The sequence below is a fragment of the Neofelis nebulosa genome, chromosome 11 (genome assembly GCF_028018385.1).
Source record: "Neofelis nebulosa isolate mNeoNeb1 chromosome 11, mNeoNeb1.pri, whole genome shotgun sequence".
In the NCBI taxonomy this organism is placed as follows: domain Eukaryota; kingdom Metazoa; phylum Chordata; class Mammalia; order Carnivora; family Felidae; genus Neofelis; species Neofelis nebulosa.
Genome location: NC_080792.1, coordinates 53,760,127 through 53,779,596, shown reverse-complemented (window position 1 = coordinate 53,779,596; position 19,470 = coordinate 53,760,127). Strand labels below are relative to the sequence as shown.

The window sequence follows — 19,470 nt, the reverse complement described above, 5'->3', positions numbered from 1 at the left end:
CCATCTGTCAGCCACTTTCAAAGGTTAAGGTATCTACTGTCCCCATAAATATATCTTCCAAGAGAGATGACCTTTAAACATGACATCTTAGCATATGCCAGTGAGTTCCCCAGCCCCTTACAAAACCTTGAGGAGGTAGGCAAGGTCACATTTCATGGGGAAGAGGAAAGGTAAAGGAAGGGCAGGAAGGTAGCATGCTGTTTGGTTCTCCAAATGAGTCAGAAGGCCAAAGGATAGTGTAAAATGAAAGTCAGACACATCCTGGATGGTGGTGGTATGTGTTTATGGCCAGGATTATCTCCACCTCCCCAGTTTGCACAGCACTGGATCCCAAGTGCTGAAGTTGGACTTGACTCAGGTGAAGCAAAACAAGGATGAGAAGCCAAGCAAAGGGGATCAAACGCCCAGAAAAAAAGGGGGGAGGGGCAGAAAGAAAAAATAATAGAGTTTAAACCTATCAAAGAATGGTTAAGTTCACTCATTTAAAAAAACAAAAAGTAGAAAGGCAAATATAGGGAGAGAGAGAGAGAGAGAGAGAGAGATTGACTTGATATAAAATGAATGTGCCTCACAACCCGGGAAGTGAATGTTCTGTGAGGAAATTATCTTAGAGTTTGTCCACAGTTTCTAAAGTGAAAATAGAATTATTGACTTTTCTGATTATAAAGCTGACACAGGCTCATAATGAAAAATCCAAACAATATAGACATAAAAAACTAGAGATGTCCTGTAATCTCCATACCCATTGAGATGTAGATTCACTCTTCCAGATATTTTATATTCAGAAAATTTTCAAGTCTGAACTGGAGAAAAAAATGTACATGTTAAAAAGTTTAATCTGGGGTGTCTGAGTGGCTCAGTTACATGTCTAACTCTTGATCTCGGCTCAGGTTGTGATCTCATGGTTCGTGAGGTTAAGACCCACATTGGGCTCTGGACTGACAGAGCAGAACCTGCTTGGGATTCTGTCTCCCTTACTCTCTCTGTGCCCCTCCCCTGCTAGTGCTCACTTTTTCTCTCAAAAGTGAAATAAACACTTAAAAAATTTTTATTTAATGTTTATTTTAGAGAGAGAGAGAGACAGAGACAGAGACAGAGACAGAGAACGAGCAGGGAAGGGGCAGAGAGAGACACACAGAATCTGAAGTGGGCTCCAGGCTTCAAAGCTGACAATACAGAGCCCGACACGGGGCTCAAACCTACAAACCGGGAGACCATGACCTGAGCCAAAGTCAGACGCCCAACCAACTGAGCCATCCAGGCACCCCAATAAAATAAACATTAAAAAAAAAATAAAAATTAATAAATAAAAAGTTTAACCTGAAAAAAAAAGTTTAATCTGGTCAATTTCAGTATGGATGGGAGATATAGTTCCACGAATGGGAGAACTTGGGCTACACAACTAAATTGTATTTACAGAGGAAGAGCACTTCTGTTTAAATGACACAGAACACCCATCACTTCTGTACCTGCTTCTTCCAGGTGCAAGGCCTCAAGGAGGGTGCCAGCTACGTGTTCCGTGTCCGAGCCATAAATCAGGCGGGTGTCGGCAAGCCGTCTGACCTTGCTGGGCCTGTTGTGGCAGAAACCCGTCCAGGTAGGCTTTTACTTTTTTTAAAATTAAAGTTAATCTCATCTTTGTAAGATACCAAAGTAACATTCAACCTTACTTTCTATGTTTTTCCTAATTTTTAAAATTATCAGCGTATGCCAGCTGAATAGTTGATAAGTTTGGCTTTCAGACATGAGTCATTTATTGCATCAAAGGTGCTCTCAGGATAGGGGTAAGCCAGGTTTGAAATGATCCAGGGCTATTCTGGTCTACACCTATAAACAAGGAAGTTCTTGATCAAATTATGCTTCCTGGATCGACTGTTTCAAGTATACATTCCTATGACATTATTCCTTGGCCATTAAGTCCTGTAAGAGTAATTTGCCCAGTCATAGGAGAAGCTGGAACAGCCCAGTGAGCAAGCATGATTCTTAAACAAAAGCAGAATTTATATAATTGTAACTATTATGTTAAGCCAGGGGTCAGTGAATGTTTTCTGTGAAGGGCCAGATAGTAAATATTTTCAGCTCTGTGGCCATATGGTCCCTGTCACAATACTCAACTCTGCCATGGCATAAAAGCAGCCATAGATAATACATAAACTCATGTGCATGGCTGTGTTCTAATAAAATTTTATTGTGCCAGTTATGTGCATTATATATTACATGTATTATGAAATTTAAATTTTAAATAATTTTCACATGTCTTGAAATATTATCTTTTGATTTTTTTCAACTGTTTAAAAATGTAAAAACCATTCTTAGCTTGCAGACCATACAAAAGGAGGCAATGGGACAAATTTAGCCTACAGGCCACATTTTGCTGACCCCTGGATTAAACCAACAGCAGTTTTAACTGGATGATCTATAGAGTGGAGGCGCTTTCACTTCCCAGTTTCAAGAAACACCATGATTAGACTAGAGAAGATAGTCTTTCCCTTTATTATGTAAACAAATTTTACAATGTTTACTGTGCAAATAACTTCAGATTATTACATTATTATTATTTAGTCATTTAATCTCTATTACTTTTCAAAGTTATTATATATTTCAGTTCATAGAAGTTACATAAAAGGAAGCACTGTAATATACAGTGTAGGGAATATCGTCAATAATTTTGTATACTTTGTATAGTAACAGATGGTAACTAGGCCTATTGAGGTGATCACTTCTTAAGGCATGAGAATATTGAATCACTGTGTTGCACACCTGAAATTAACATGATATTGTGCCAATAAATCAATAAATATATTTTAAAAATGAGGCACCTGGGTGACTCAGTCAGTTAAGCGTCTGACTCTTGATTTCAGCTCAGGTCATAATCTCATGATTGATGAGACTGAGCCCGTGTTGGGCTCACGTTGACAGGATGGAGCCTGCTTATGATTCTCTCTCTCCCTCTCTCTCTGCCCCTTTCCAGCTTGCACTCTCCCTCTCTCTCTCTCAAAATAAATAAGCATTAAGGAAAATTTTTTTAAACATTGGAAATGAAAGAGGATAAAAAAGTATTAACCAGTTATTTTCAGATTAAAATAAAGGCTGGGTATGTAATGTAATATTTATTTTTACGACAAGGAAAGAAAGTAAACATAGAAACCTTTGATCTCACTACAAGTTACTTGAAAAGTATACCAAAAGTATACTTTTAGGAAATATCTACCCCTGTCATCCTATCACTTCATAACATGCTTTCAACTACTCTTATAACTACCCTCTAAGACTGGGGTGTGAAAAGTGACCTTATACACAAGTGTGCAAGTTGTCTGGAGAGAGTGCCACACCTCATATAAGTACCTTTTATAAAATCCCATAAGAAAATAGGAAAATGCTAGAAACACACATAAAAGGCAACACACGAAGACACCAGGATATATATTCCTGTAGGAATCAGACTCTGCAGTTGCCCACTGTAAGGAAATAGAAAATGCCAAATGGCCAACATGCAGAAGGATCCAACTGCAGACCCTTGTAAGAACAACATTTAGGTTACCATGAAGGTGAGCTCTTAACCTAGTCATTGATAAGTTAAAAGCACCCTGCAAGCAGTGGATTCCAAATCAGATTAACTGAAGGAAGGTTAAATTGACTTTTTATTTTCACATCAATAGCCTCAGAATAGCAGATGGCCCAGCCTGACATTAACAAAGCTATCACTATGGAAATTTTACCACCAGAAAATGATCTTCTGGTGAGTTCCTGGGTGAAGAGTTTTGTTTCACTGATTTGTAATAAAGCAACACAAGTCATTTTGGGGGCTCATTCCATTCTCAGAATATAACTACGAAGAGCAGCTGCAGACACTGATCCACTAAACAGCACCAGATTAAGCCATTCTCTGGCTCACAGTTTAGGACAAAATCCTACGATGCACAATGTCAAAGTGCTTCACCATGAAGAAGCCCCAAAACCAGGAGACACTTGGACTTGTTCATATGTAACAGACACATTCATTCTTGGAATATAGATTTCTTCAGCACCTACAATTAATCAGGTGCTGCATGAGCAGCAGGAGTAGAGGAATATGATATCATCATTGTATACTGGGCTTACAATCTAGGGGAAAACCCAGACTTTACACCATGGTGTGAGATGACAGCTATGACAGACATTCATAAAGTATTTGTCATACCTAAACAGGCTATAAACTGGGTTTCATAACTCCCTGGAAAAACTTATGCGTAGTGTAAGGTTGTCTATATTTAATGATTTTGTTAAATACCAGTATTTTATTTTTACCCAGATATTTATTTTATGTTAGAATGGATAGGGCAGGGGTGGGAAGGCATGTTATCAATTTCAAGATTTGGGATGTGAAATTTGGATTGCTATTTCAGAAGAACAGCTTCTTTTGGAATGCATTATTAAAATTTCAGATAGAAAATAAAGCTTATCATGTAACAGCAAACTCAAATACATCTAACAAGATACCTCAAGTGTAATTTGAATTTGTGTTAAAAGTTAACTTAATCCACCAGGACTGAGAGGATCACTGGTCTCCCTTTGAAGTCGATGAATATGCCAGCAGAGTAGCTCAGCCACAGCCAGAAAGTCCATTTGTGCTGCTAATGATGATCCAGAAAAATGGACTAAGTGTATCATGCTTTACCAAGAAATCTATTAAGCTAGAAAAGCCTATAAAGAAGAATACGCTGTAAAATATTGAGTGTAGATTTGTTGGTACATAAGATGGATGCACTTCTATTCTCGATATTCGATATTTTTCAAATAGTGTCTTGCTGATTGCATCAGGCCTGGGTGGAGGGGAAGGTAAGGTGAGCCTGATTAGATGGGAGATAAGAGAGAGACCTGCCAAGGTGTGGCAGGTGATCTGGCCAGCAACAAATAACTGGTGGTACAGGCTGCAGGTATTTTTACCAGTGACTCACCAGCAGGCAGGAGAATTCAGGTGATGGGCAGGAGGACCCAAACACAAGGCAGAGTCCCAAGCAGGACCTGGGTTACCAGAAGTTAGGACTTAGTCACTAGGAGGGAGGCAGTTAGAAGAACTAGAGGGAATAATGAGCTGGGGTTGAGTTAGCCAATTCCAGTTTCTAAAACTTGCTTGGTCCTAGAACCTGGCAGGACCAAGAAAGTAAATGTAGCCTGGAGGTAGAGTTTTAAAGGATTCTGAAGCTGGAAACCAAGCTGACTGTTAGACTCAACTGGCGTAATTTAGAAATACTCACTTGTATTTGCTTATTAACTGTTCTCTTTCACCCATTAAAACAGTAGTTCTCAAATTCAGTATACATTAGAATCATGCTAGGAACTTTTTGATAATACTGACTTCATTCCAGACTCCATTGCAGACCAATTATATCAGAATCTCCAGGACTGAGTCTGGGCATATGTTCATTTTTGTTTGTTTGTTTAGGTGTTTGGGTAATTCTAGAATGAAACCAGGGTTGTAAACTGTGTTACACTGTAGGCTCCTTCAAAACAGAAACTGTGTCTTTTCTCCCTGTATGTGAGGGCCTAGTACCTGGTGTGTGATAATCATTTATTTCAAGGAAAAAATAATGAAGGACTACTATGTTTTGGCCAGTGAGTATGACTCTGTTTTATAGCCACAGAGTATAAACTTAATGCTAGATATTTTGTAATGGAGGCCACAATGTGGACAGCAAAGTGATAGGTTAACCCCGTAGTTCTGGTCTTAAACATAGGGAGCTAAGTTATCATATGTGGCTGATTACATTAATTCATTTCTATCTGTTTCTATTCTGTCCCACTCTCCAGACACACACACACCATGGAGGACAAATAACTAAAGCTTGTAAAAGTGATCTATTAATGCTGATGTTAAAGACTAAATTATATGAAAAAATCTGCATACCAGATTATGAAATATATGGGAAAGTGAACAGTTTACTGTGATTTCATTTTAGCTTTTAAATTTTATTTTTTTAAATCATTTTTTGAAGAAGAGAGAAAAGTAGGACAGTTAATTTCCAAATCATTCATTTTAGCCCTGGGCTATACCTTAACTCTTTCACATATTGAGTGTGGTAGCAAGCCTGAAGGGACCACTAAAATGCCATTCCACACAATCTGGTATATCCCTGTGTCCATATGTAGGATTTGTGTAGGATTGAGGCAGCTGACTCAAGACAACTCTTCTTAAATCCTTTTAAGACCAAAGTAATCTCTAATTTTTATGGCCAAATATCTTGTGTTCTTAACCAAATTCTTCATGTTCAAAGATTCACAGGTCATTTTTGAGAAAATCTAAGTCCTGACAGATTTTGGTCTACTTTTCCAGTGCCAGCTATGTGGGAAAGTGAGATGGCCTTTCATCCAGATGAGAATATCCACAGAGAAGCCTTTAATATGACAGCAGCATATCAAATTTACTGCCTACCTGTCAAATATCTGAACCATTTTGATCATACATTAATCAACTTTAGAGAATGTGGCTCTTCAGACATTTATGAGTTCAGCCGTGAATTGACAGTAGCTCAGTACCTGACAAAAAACAATTAGGCCATGGGACATCCTAAAAAGAAAACTCGAGGATGTCATAGCTACAGCTTTCTTACTCTGACACTGCACCAAGTCCCTCTACACGGGCATTGTTAGGTGGATTAGCCTGGGGCCTATTAGAAATGCTGGCGTTACTTTTGCTCTTGTTTTTCTAGAGTTTTTATAAAAAGAATCACCCATTTGAATGTCATATATCTTTTTGAAAATTGCTATGGAATTTTTTGCCCAGTGTATTTTAAGGACTTCTTTATTTAAGGAATTCCACTGCGGAACTTCCTCTCATTTTTTTTTTAATGTTTATTTATTTATTTTGAGAAAGAGAGCGCGTGCCTGGGTTCGGTGAGGTGAAAGAGAGGAGAGGGAGAATCCCAAGCGGTCTCCAAACTATCAGCATAGAGTCCAACACCAGGTCCATCTCACCAACCATGAGATCGTGACCTGAGCCGAAATCAAGAGTCTGACACTTAACCGACTGAGCCACCCAGGCGCCCCATAAACTTCCTCTTAGATTTTAATATGTGGAAAAATTAGCCCTTCCAGATGACCGTAGTGATTTCCTTTTTCATACAAAGAGGAATATACAAGCCAACATGTCCTTCCTTTTCAGATACGAGAAACTCGGAGCTCATTTTTCAGCTGTTTTCAATTTTCCAAGATACATCTTTTTGTTTTAAACTCCTCACATTTATTCTTTGTTGTCCCATATAATTTCTTTAAATTATTTTCCCAAAACACCATTTTCTCTGTAAACCCTGAACACAGGAAAACTCTACCTTTTTTTCCAAAGGAATTTCCAATCAATCTCCTGTTATGGTACTATTGTAAAGTACTTGGCTTACTAAGTCACTCTTTAAAAATATCTTTATTCAAAGAACTATGTTAACAAATTAATTTAAACAGTAATGGAAAGCTTTGAATTTGAAAAGCATTGAAAGATTGGATAGCATCAACATTGTAATTGATGTGACAAATAAGAACAAGCTATAACTTGCTAAGCATTTTAAGACAATGAACTTATTTTCTGTTTACAAAATGTTTTTAAACTGCATTCTTTCTTTGAAGTGTTACTTTGACTAAACACAATGTCCTAATGAGAATTGTTACGGAGTTCAAGAAATAGGCTTATATAACTAGTATTTGAAATATTTGTAGTGAATTTGATTTTTCAAAAGCTTCAGATGATGATTACTTCTAGAGAGATAATTTTAGCCAGTTGACATGTTACTGATTTGTCATGGAAGAGATCAAGCTTTCAAATCTGGGTATAAAATTAAGTAGGAAACCCATTGTGATTAGAATACTTTCTTGTTGGTATTTTTATTTCACTTGTCTGTTTATCAAAATATTGGTATTATACTTAATCTTTACCAAGATAAGTTTGAATAAGGCAAACATTGCAATTCTAAACTGACATTTTTCTTTTTTTTTTTTTTTTTTTTTTTTTTAATTTTTTTTTTTTCAACATTTTTAATTTATTTTTGGGACAGAGAGAGACAGAGCATGAACGGGGGAGGGGCAGAGAGAGAGGGAGACACAGAATGGGAAACAGGCTCCAGGCTCCGAGCCATCAGCCCAGAGCCTGACGCGGGGCTCGAACTCACGGACCGCGAGATCGTGACCTGGCTGAAGTCGGACGCTTAACCGACTGCGCCACCCAGGCGCCCCACATTTTTCTTTTAAATCTGTTTTTTTCAATCCAGTCCCTTGCAAATGTAATATGTATGGAAAATATGGAACACAAAACCCCTGCTCTTTATACTTTAATCCTGTTGTTGATAAATGAAACATGAATATTACTTTTTGAAAAATGAGATCCAATCAAGTACAGGTCTTAGCAAGTATTTGATTTTTAAACATTAAGTGCCAAATATAGCTTTATTTTTTGTTTTTCCTTTTATCTATATAAATCAACTAATAGTACTTACTATAGCCAAAATTATGTGTGGATAAACTGAAGAATGTTCATGCCTCTTTTTCTGCCCACTATATATATAGTCTACCATGTACTTTGACATGATTAATCAAGAAAAGTCTCACAGATGAGGAAACTCTCTTAGATACTAGCTTACATTACATCTAATCCTTCTCATTTTGTCTCTCTAGGCAATTACTTAATTTCAAATTATAAATTTTAATCTAAGACTTCCAAAAAATTATCATATTTTTTTCTAAAAGTATAAATTAGTACATTTCTTATGTTAGAACCCAGCTATAACGTAATGATGTAAGACTTATAGGTTAAGGTAGAAACACATGTATCACCTGGGACTTTAAAATAGCATCTTTTCTTTCACTTCATATTTTCACAAAAGACCTCCAACTACTTTATGAAAATTAGTTCTCCAGAATAAGTCAACAAGATAATTCTATAGTCTTCTCTCAGTAATTGGGACAATTGAGACAGCAACTAAGCAGGGTTTTCTTATTCTTCAAGTTGCATGAGTTTGGGATCAAATTTGGCCATTCAGACACCTGAACAATGCCACAGCACAGCCATATATTGCAGCTGGCCCAGACACCAGCCCCGCCCACAGCCCAGCTGTAGACACAGACTTGCCACAGAACATGAGTACATGCAGTCCAAAAAAGGAATGTCCCTTGAGCATCTAGCTCTGGTGGTCAGAAGGGGTTGCATTTCTGGGCTCCACATGACATCTACACAAGACCACTCCTTCAAGACCAGGAGCAGTAGCTGATTTGTCTAATACATAAAAACAAACACAGAGAGTCAGGAAAAAAAAATTAAAGAACAGAAGATTATGTTCTAAATGAAAGAATAAGACAAAACATCAGAAGAAGACATTAATGAAACGGGTAAGCATTATACCTCATACAGCGTTTAAAGTAATGGCCATAAAGAGGTTCACTGAACTCAGGTAAACAATGAGTTAACATAGTGAGAGCCTCAACAAAGACACAGAAAATATAAGGAAAATTCCAAATCAAAGTTACAAAGCTGAAGAATATAGTAACTAAACTGAAAAATACACTAGAGGGATTCAACAGCAGACTGGATGAAGCCAAATATCAGATCAATGAGCTGGAAGACAAAGCAATAGAACTCACCCAGACAGAGTAGTAAAAAGAAAAAAGAATTTAAAAATATGAAGATACCTTAAGGGATCTCTAGGACAACATCAAGAGGAATAACATTTGCAGTATTGGGGTCCCAGAAGGAGAAGAGAAAGAGAAAGGGCCAGAAAACTTATTGAAGAAATACAGATGAAAACCTGCCCAATCTGGGGAAGGAAACAGACATACAAGTTCAGGAAGCCCAGAGAGTTCCAAATAAGATGAACCCAAAGAAATTCACACTAAGACACATTGTAATTAGAAGGCTAAAAATTAAAGAGAGAATCTTAAAAGTAGCAAGAGAAAAACAACTTATTGTGTACAAGGGAAAGCCCATAAGGCTATCAGCAAAATTTTCAGCAGAAACTTTGCGAGCCAGAAGAGAGTGACACAACATATTCAAAGTGCTGAAAGAAAAAAATTCTCAACCAAGAATTTTCTACCTGGCAATGTTATCATTCAGAATTGAAGGAGAGATTAAGAGTTTTCCAGATAAGCAAAAGCTAAAGTTCATTACACTAAACTAGTCTTACAAGAAATGTAAAAGAGACTTCTCAAAATCAAAAAGAAATGGCACTAATTAATAATAAGAAAATATATAACAAAGTAAAAATCTCACTGGAAAAGGTAAATATGTAGTAAAGATAGTGGATGCATCCATTATAAAGCAAGTATGAAGGTTAAAAGACAAAAATAGTTAAAATTAATTAAAACTACAATAATCAGTTAAGGGATGCATAAATAAAAAGATGTAAAATGTGACATCAAAAATAAAAATGTGTGGGTGAGAGAAAAATGTAAAGTTTTGGAATATGTTCAAATTTAAGTTGCTATCACTCAAAACACACTGTTATATACATAGAAAATTATATATGCACCTCACAGTAACTACAAAGCAAAAACCTATGGTAAATACATTTGAAAAATGAGAAGAAACCTAAATATAATTCTGAAGAAAGCCATCAAACCACAAGGGAAGAGAGAAAGAGAAGAAAAAAGGAACAGAGAGGAACTAGAAAACAGCCAGAAAGCAATGCACAAAATAGCAATAAGAACATCTCTATCAATAATTACTTTAAATGTAAATGGACTACACTCTTCAATCAAAAGATAGAGTGGTGGAAGGGGCACCTGGGTGGCTCATTCAGTTGAGAATCTTGTCTCTTGGTTTTGGCTCAAATCACGATTCATGGTTCGTGGGTTTGAGCCTCACGTCAGGCTCCACGCTGATGGTGCAGAGCCTGCTTGGGATTCTCTCTCCCTCTCTCTCTGCCACTCCCCTGCTCATGTGCTTGCTCTCTCTCTCATTCTCTCCCTCTCTGTCTCAAAATAAATAAATAAACTTTAAAAAATAAAAATAAGATACAGAGTGGTGGAATGGCTAAAAAAAATCAAGACCCATTTTAGGGTGTCTGACTGTCTCAGTCAGTTAAACATCTGATTCTTTATTTTGGCTCAGGTCCTGCTCTCACTGTCATGGGATCTAGCATTGCATCAGGCTCCACACTGGGCTGGTTGTAGATCCTGCTTAATATTCTCTCTTCCTCTCCCTCTGCCCCTCCCCTGCTTCCTCTCTCTCTCTCTCTCTCTCTCTCTCTCTCTCTCTCTCTCTCTCTCTCTCACACACACACACACACACACACACACACACACACAAACAAAAACACCCCAACAAGACCCATTTATGTGCTGTCTACAGATCTAAAGATACACTTCAGATTTAAAGACACACAAAGACCGATGGGAAGGGATGGGAAAAGACATTCTATGCAAATGGAAATGAAAAGAAAGCTGGAGTAGCAATACTCATACCAGAAAAAAATAGACTTTAAAACAAAGACTGTAATAATAGACAAGGGCATTTAAATATATATTCACCCATAATAGGGGCACCAAGATATATAAAGAAAATATTAACAGACTTAAAGGGAAAAATTTATAGCAATACAATAATAGTAGGGAACTTTAACACTTGTATCAATGGTTAGATCATCCAAACAAAATTCATTAGGAAACATCAGCCTTAAATGATATATTAGACTAGAGGGACTCAGTAGATATATACAGAACATTCCATCTAAAAGCAACTGAACATTCTTCTCAACTGCACATGAAACATTTTCTAGGATAGATCACATGTTAGGCCACAAAACAAGTGTCAATAAATTCAAGAGCATTGAAATCACATCGACTATTTTCTGTGACCACAATGGCTTGCAACTAGAAATCAATTATAAGAAGAAGTCTCAGAAAATTACAAAAATGTGGGGATTAAACAACATGCTACTGAACAACCACTGAGTCATCAAAATAATCAAAGCAGATATTAAAAAAAAAACCTAGAGACAAGTGAAACCAGAAATTACATACCAAAACCTTGGGGATGCAGCAAAAATGGCTCTAAGAGGGAATACCTTAGCAATATAGGTCTACCTCAAGAAACAAGAAAAATCTCAAATAAACAATCTAACTTTACACCCAAAGGAGCTAGAAAAAGAACAAACAAAGCATAAAGTAAGTACAAGGAAGGGAATAGTAAAGATCAGAATGGAAATAAATGAAATAGAGACTAGGAAAAAAATACAGAAGATTAGTGAAACTTAGAGCTGGTTCTTTGAAAAAGTAAACAAAACTGACAAACCTTTCACTATGCTCATGAAGGGAAAAATAACAAAATTAGAAATCAAAATTAGAAGAAGTTACAACTGACACCACAGAAATATGAAGGATCATAAGAGACTATGAAAAATAATACACCAACATAGAGGGCCACCTAGAAGAAATAGACAAATTCCTCTAAACATACAATCTTCCATACAAGACTGATTCATGAAGCTATAAAAAATATACTAATTACTAGTAAGAAAATTGAATCAGTTATCAAAAACCTCCCAACAAACAGAAGTCCAGGCCAGAACAGCTTCACTGGTGAGTTCTATCAAATATTCCAAGATTTGATACCTATCCTTCTCAAACTCTTCCAAAAAATTGAAGAGGAGGGAACACTTCCAAATTTATTTTATGAGGCCAGCATTACTTGATCCCAAGACCAGATAACACCACAGAAAAAGAAAATTACAGCCCCATATTATTGATGAACATTGATGCAAAAATCCTAAATAAAAATCCTTAGCAAACCAAGTTCAACAATACATTAGAAGGAATCATCCACCGTGATCTAGTAGGATTTATTCCAGGGACATGAGGATGGTTCAAAACCCACAAATCAATAAACATGATGCACCACACTGACGAAATAAAGGATAAAAAAATATATGACCATCTCAACAGGTGCAAAAAAAGCATCTGGCAAAATTCAACATCCATTTATGATAAAAGCTCTTAACAAAGTGAGTATAGATTAGAATGTACTTCAACATAATAAAGGCCATATATGACAAGCTTTCAGTTAACATTATACTCCATGGTGAAAAGATGAAAGCTTTTCCTCTAAGATCAGGAATAAGACCAGGATTCTCACCCTCACCAGTTTTATTCAATATAGTAGTTGGCATCCTAGCCACAGCAAGAAAAAGAAATAAAAGGCATCCAAATTATAAAGGAAGAAGTAAAACTGTCACTGTCTGTAAATAACATGATACTATACATAGAAAACCCACAAGACTACACACACACACACACACACACACACACACACACACACCTGTTAGAGCTAGTAAATGAATTCAGTAAAGTAGCAGGATACAAAATCAACATACAGAAATCTGTGGTGTTTCTATATACTAGCAAATTATCAGAACAAAAAATTTAGAAAACAGTCCCTTTTACAATTGCATTAAGGGGTGCCTGGGTGGCTCAGTTGGTTAAGCATCCAACTTCAGCTCAGGTCATCATCTCACAGCTTATGAGTTCGAGCCCCCTGTCAGGCTCTATGCTGACAGCTCAGAACCTGCAGCCTGCTTTGGATTCTGTGCCTCCCTCTCTCTCTGTCCCTCCCCCACTTGCACTTTGTCTCTCTCTCTCAAAAATAAAAAAACATTAAAAAAAGGGAATAAAAAATACCCAGGAAAAATTTAACTAAAGAGGTAAAAGACCTATACTCTGAAAGCTTTAAGATATTGAAAAAAATTGAAGATGAAACAGACAAATGGATATACCATGTTCATGGATTGGAAGAATTAATATTGTTAAAATGTCCATACTACCCAAATCAATCTACAGATTCAGTGCATTCCCTATCAAAGTTACAATGGCACTTTTTCACAGAACTAGAACTAGAACTAGTAATCCTAAAATTTGCATGGAGCCACAAAAATACAAAATAACTAAAGCAGTCTTGAGAAAGGGGAACAAAGTTGGAGATATTATGCTCCCTGGTTTCAAAAATACTACAAAGCTATAGGAATCAAAACAGTATGGTATCAGCATAAAAACAGACACACAGACCAATGGAACAGAATTGAGAGTGCAGAAATAAACTCACACATATATGGATAATTAATTTACAACAAAGGAGACAAGAACATGCAATGGAAAAAGGAGAATATCTTCAATAAGTGGTGTTGGGAGAAATGGACAGCCACACATAAAAGAATGAAACTAGATCACTATCTTACACCATACAAAAAATTAACTCAAAATGGATTAAAGATGTGGATGCAAGACCTGAAACCATACAATTCATGGAAGGAAATAGGCAGTAAGATCCTCGATATTGGTCTTAGCAATGTTTTTGTGGATCTGACTCCAAAGACAAGGGAAACAAAAGCCAAAAAAGAAAAAAAATGATTACATTAAGCTAAAAATCTGCTAGTGAAAGAAACCATCATCGAAACAAAAAGGCAACATACTGAATGGGAGAAGATTTTTGCAAACCATGTATCTGACAAGGGATTAATATTCAAAACATACAAAGAATTCATACAATTCAACAACAAAAAACAAGCAACTTGATTTAAAAAATGGACAGAGGGGTACCTGGCTGGCTCAGTTGGTGGAGCTTGTGACTCTTGATCTCAGGGTTGTAAGTTCAAGCCCCACACTGGGTGTAAAGATTACTTAAAAATATTTTTAAAAATGGGCAGAGGATCTGAATACACTACACATTTGTCCAAAGACATATAGATGGCCAACATGCACATTAAAAGATGTTCAACATCACTAATTAGTAGGGAAATGCAAATCAAAACAATAATGTGATATCACTTCACAATGGTTAGAATGGCTATTATCAAAAAGACAAGAAATAATGATGTTGGAGAGGACATGGAGAAAAGAGAACCCTCAAACACTGTGGAAATGTAAATTGGTGCAGCCACTGTGGAAAAGAAAATATGGAAAATTCCTTTAAAAAATTAAGAATAGAGCTACCATATAATCCAGCTATTCAACTTCTGGGTATTTGTCCAAAGAATACAAAAACACTGATTTGAAAAAAATATAATCATCCCTTTGTTCTTTGCAGCATTATTTATAATAGCCAAGAAATGGAAACAGCCTAAATGTCCACTGATAGATAAATGGGTAAAGAAGATGTGGTATATATATACAATTGAGTACTACTCATCCATAAAAATAATGCAGTATTGTCATTGGTGACAACATGGGTGGACCTCAAAGATATTATGCTTAGTGAAGTCAGTCAGATGGAGAAAGACAGATATATGATATCACTCATATGGAATCTAAAAACTTAAATGAACAAACAAAACAAAAGCAAACTCATAGTACAGAAGATGAATTGGAGATTACCAGAGGGGAACAGGGGTGGGGGTGGGAAAAATGAGTAGAGGGGATCAATTGCATGGTGATGGATGGTAACTAGACTTTTAGTGGTGATCACTTTGTACTACATACAGATATTAAATTTGTGTTACATACCTGAACCTTATATAATCTTTCTTTATTCCTTCCTTCCTTCCTTCCTTCCTTCCTTCCTTCCTTCCTTCCTTCCTTCCTTCCTTCCTTCCTTCCTTCCTTTTAAAGTCTGGTTCTCAGCAGTTTTTATTTGTTTGTGTCAAGTTTTTATTTATTCTATTTAGTTAACATATAGTGTAATACTGGTTTCAGGAGTAGAATTTAGTGATTCATCACCTACATAGAACACCCAGTGCTTATCACAATAAGTGCCCTCCTTAATACTCATCACCCATTTAGCCCATCCCCTGTTGCCCTCCCCTCTATCAACCCTCAGTTTGTTCTCTGTAGTTAAGTATCTCTTACAGTTTTCCTCCCTCTCCTCTTTTCCCCCTTCCACTATGTCCATCTGTCTTATTTCTTAAATTCCACATATGAGTGAAACCTATGGTATTTGTCTTTCTCTGACTGACTTGTTTCACTTAGCATGATACAAAGTCCACACACTAGTATTCCTGAACCCTCAATGGAGAATTCTAGCTCCATCCATGTTGTGGCAAATGGCAAGATTTCATTCTTTTTGATGGCTGAGTAATATTCCATTGTGTATATACACCACATCTTCTATATTTATTCATCAGTCAATGGGCATTTGGGCTTTTTCCATACCTTGGCTATTGTTGATAATGCTTCTGTAAATGTCAAGGTGCATGTGTCCCTTCAAATCAGTACTTTTTTATTCTTTAGGTAAATACCTAGTAATGCAATTGCTGGGTCACAGGGTAGTTCTATTTTTGACTTTTTGAGGAACCTCCATACTGTTCTGCAGAGTGGCTGCACCAGTTTGCATTTGCACTAACAGTGCAAGAGGGTTCCCCTTTCTCCACATCCTCACCAACGTCTGTTGTTTCCTGTGTTATTAATTTTAGCCATTCTGACAGGTGTGAGGTGATATCTCATCATGGTTTTCATTTGTATTTCCCTGATGACAAGTGATGTTGAGCATCATTTCATGTGTCTGTTAGCCTTCTGTGAAACTTATATGTTATAGACTAAATTTTCCTCAATAAAAAAAAAAACCTGAACAAATTATTGTTTTTAAATTCCCGGTTGTTCCATTTACCTGAGAATTTACTGCTGAAGCATTAAGATTTGAAAATACATTCTAAAACTCTTTGATAAAAAGTCTTTTGAAATAGATTGGACATTTTAGTATGTACTTTTCAACCTTGGATGCAGTGTACTGAATCTTATTTACCTCTTTCGGTGTGACTGAGGGCCATAAAGATCAACCTTATTTATTGTACAGTGTTGGAATACAGCGATGTCATTAAGGAGTGAGGAGCCATTTGTCCCTCTTTAAATATGCCTTTATGCCTCCATTTATGTTTTCTGCCTCCTCTCTTGCTGTCATTTGCCTTATTCTCAGTGTACCTGCTGAGAGTAGTTTTTTGCTTCCCTGTGCTTTGGGGGTTTAATCTGCTGACAGAAACCAACCAACCAACTTTCTCGAAGTGAAGTTTAAACAGATTCCAAGTGACGATCTACAGAATTCTCCAGTGAGTGTTCAGGAATACTAGTGTGTGGACTTTGTCACATCAGCACTGCCACTTAGGGGCTTGTTTTCCTTACTTCTTGGTGTTACTGCACAAAGGCTAGCTGTGGAATTGAGAAAACAGCTAAGCTAATTATATACTATTCATATTCTTTCAGTTTTGTAACTCCTTTGCAATGAAGTAAAATCTTTCACTTTAATAAAAACAAACCTCACAATTCTTGACCTAAGCAATATTTTTTTTCTGTTGTAAACTTAAATCATGCCTCTAGTATAATAAACAGCAAGCATATGGATGATTCACTTCCTTTTAAAAGGGATTACAGATCAAACAATGAATGATTAATATGAATAATCCATCATGCCTCCAAAATAGATATTATGCAAATAGCAAGGAAGGTTTAGTCAACCTCTGTCATTTCTTTCCTCTTCAGAACAACACAGATATACAGAAATTTTCTTATTTGTACTCTCTCTGTGACTCAACCATGCCGTGTATTCTAACACTGCCTCAACCTCCACACTCTTAGGTGTTAGTCTTTTCTTAAGTTTTAATGAGAGAACTTTCTCACTATTTGTTATACAATAATGGATGGTAAGGATTCATCATATGTTATCAGGAGTAGAACTAAAATATGGTCTGCAACTTTCAGTAGAGTAGACTCAGCCCTTTAGAAGTAATACATGGGGGACATTTCACTTAAATATAATTAAGTCTTTATTTGATCATTATTTCAGTTTATAGCCAAATATGAAAATAGCCCTCTGTTTGTTTTTTAAAAAGTAATTTTAAAAATCACTAGAAGTAGTCTTCTCTAGCTATTCCATGTGTTAAAAATCACTTTTTGGGAATTTATAATTGAAGCACACACTGCCATCAGTAAGGACACAAATTAAATCAACTGCCTGGCTTAGGAACCAAGATCTTCATGTTGCCATGCACAGTTTGGGCACTCATTTTCTTTTGGCCTTCCCCTGGGAGGAGTTTTGCAATTTTTTCCCCCTGACAAGTTTTACTGCACAGTAAGCCAGGATGCTGACTTCTTACAATTTAGAGAGAAAAACTTCAGTCTTTTGGCAGTATCTATTGGAAGACTTTTTTAATGCTTTCTTTTTAAGTTTATTTATTTATTTTAAGAGAGAGCAGGGGAGGGTCAGAGAGAGAGAGAATCCCACACAGACTCCACACCATCAGTGCAGAGCCTGATGAGGGGTTCGAACCCATGAACTGTGAGATCGTGACCTGAGGAGCCAAAGTCAAGAGTCAGACACTTAACAGACTAACCCACCCAGGTGCCCCTTTTAATGCTTTAAAAAAAACAAACCTGTAACTTTCTCAGATTGAATATACTTTTTCTAACATATGGAAACAAACTGAATTTAGACTGGTAACTGAATGAGTGTCAATTTGAGAAGAGCATTTTACCTTTCAAACTGGATTTATGCATAGATGTGAATGTTTTATGTGCTATACAAACTCTTTGAATCACCAGATTAGATGCAGGTGGAATTTATTATAACTCACAAAAACATAAGAACTCAAAACACTAACTGAATTGTTTTCTTTTAAAAGCTAAAAACCAATCTTCTTGAAACATCTGGATCTCTTGAAATTAATTTCCATTTAAATTTCCATACAGTTCAATAACAGTCATGTCTAGATTGCTGTCATTCTAATCTAGAGGGGCATCTTTAGATTTATATATGCTTACTTGATAAACAGAACAAGTTTCCATGTATTTCATCATTTTTTAAATGATTTACAAACTTTAATCATGTAACTATAGGCAATTTTTACCACCTCTGTTTCTCCCCTTTGGTTTCTTTATCTATTATCTATCCTTTCCTGATGAATAGCTGGATATGGGTGTTATTGAAGCAAAAGTCATCAATTCAGTCTTAACAAGGATCATTCAACTTTCCTTTTGCCCAGGGCTGCCTTGTCCTCCTTATTATGACCAACTTGTTCCTATAACTGTACTTTAAGTCACATCAACAAATTTTTATTTTGCCCTAGACTGGTGGTGTCTCTACCTGAAAAATATGGCACATTAATTAAATTCCATGTTGCAGTATAGAAGTTGAATTGTAGAACAGGATGCAGGCTTGTCATCCATAGCGAGCAGTTGGGTCTTTTCTCTTGCACAGGCTCAAGGCCCTGCTTGAAGGCTAAAGTAACGGATCCCAAAGTAAGGAATTCTCACTTTGTTGATTTCTATTAGGAAATAATCAGTGCCTTGTTTTGGATCTTCTAGGAACCAAAGAGGTTGTTGTAAATGTGGATGATGATGGCGTAATTTCATTGAATTTTGAATGTGATCAGATGACTCCAAATTCTCAGTTCAACTGGTCCAAAGATTATGTATCCACTGAGGGCTCTCCACGATTAGACGTTGAGAGCAAAGGCAACAAGTATGTACCATTTCAATCAAAATTAAATGGGTTTCCTTTAATGATAGGAGAATGAAGTTAAGCGCTTTGCTTTCTATCTC

The 19,470-nt window shown here is 36.5% G+C and overlaps 1 protein-coding gene across 3 annotated transcripts in view; it reads left to right on the top strand.

The window, feature by feature from the left end:
• The window catches only part of MYOM1 (myomesin 1), a 153,038-nt gene that overhangs the window by 104,893 nt on the left and 28,675 nt on the right, over positions 1–19,470 (top strand). For all 3 annotated transcript variants that reach the window (XM_058692583.1, XM_058692582.1, XM_058692584.1), the window contains 2 exons: positions 1,483–1,597; positions 19,234–19,390. In XM_058692583.1, coding sequence (XP_058548566.1) covers positions 1,483–1,597; positions 19,234–19,390 — 272 coding nt within the window. The remainder of the gene's footprint in view (positions 1–1,482; positions 1,598–19,233; positions 19,391–19,470) is intronic.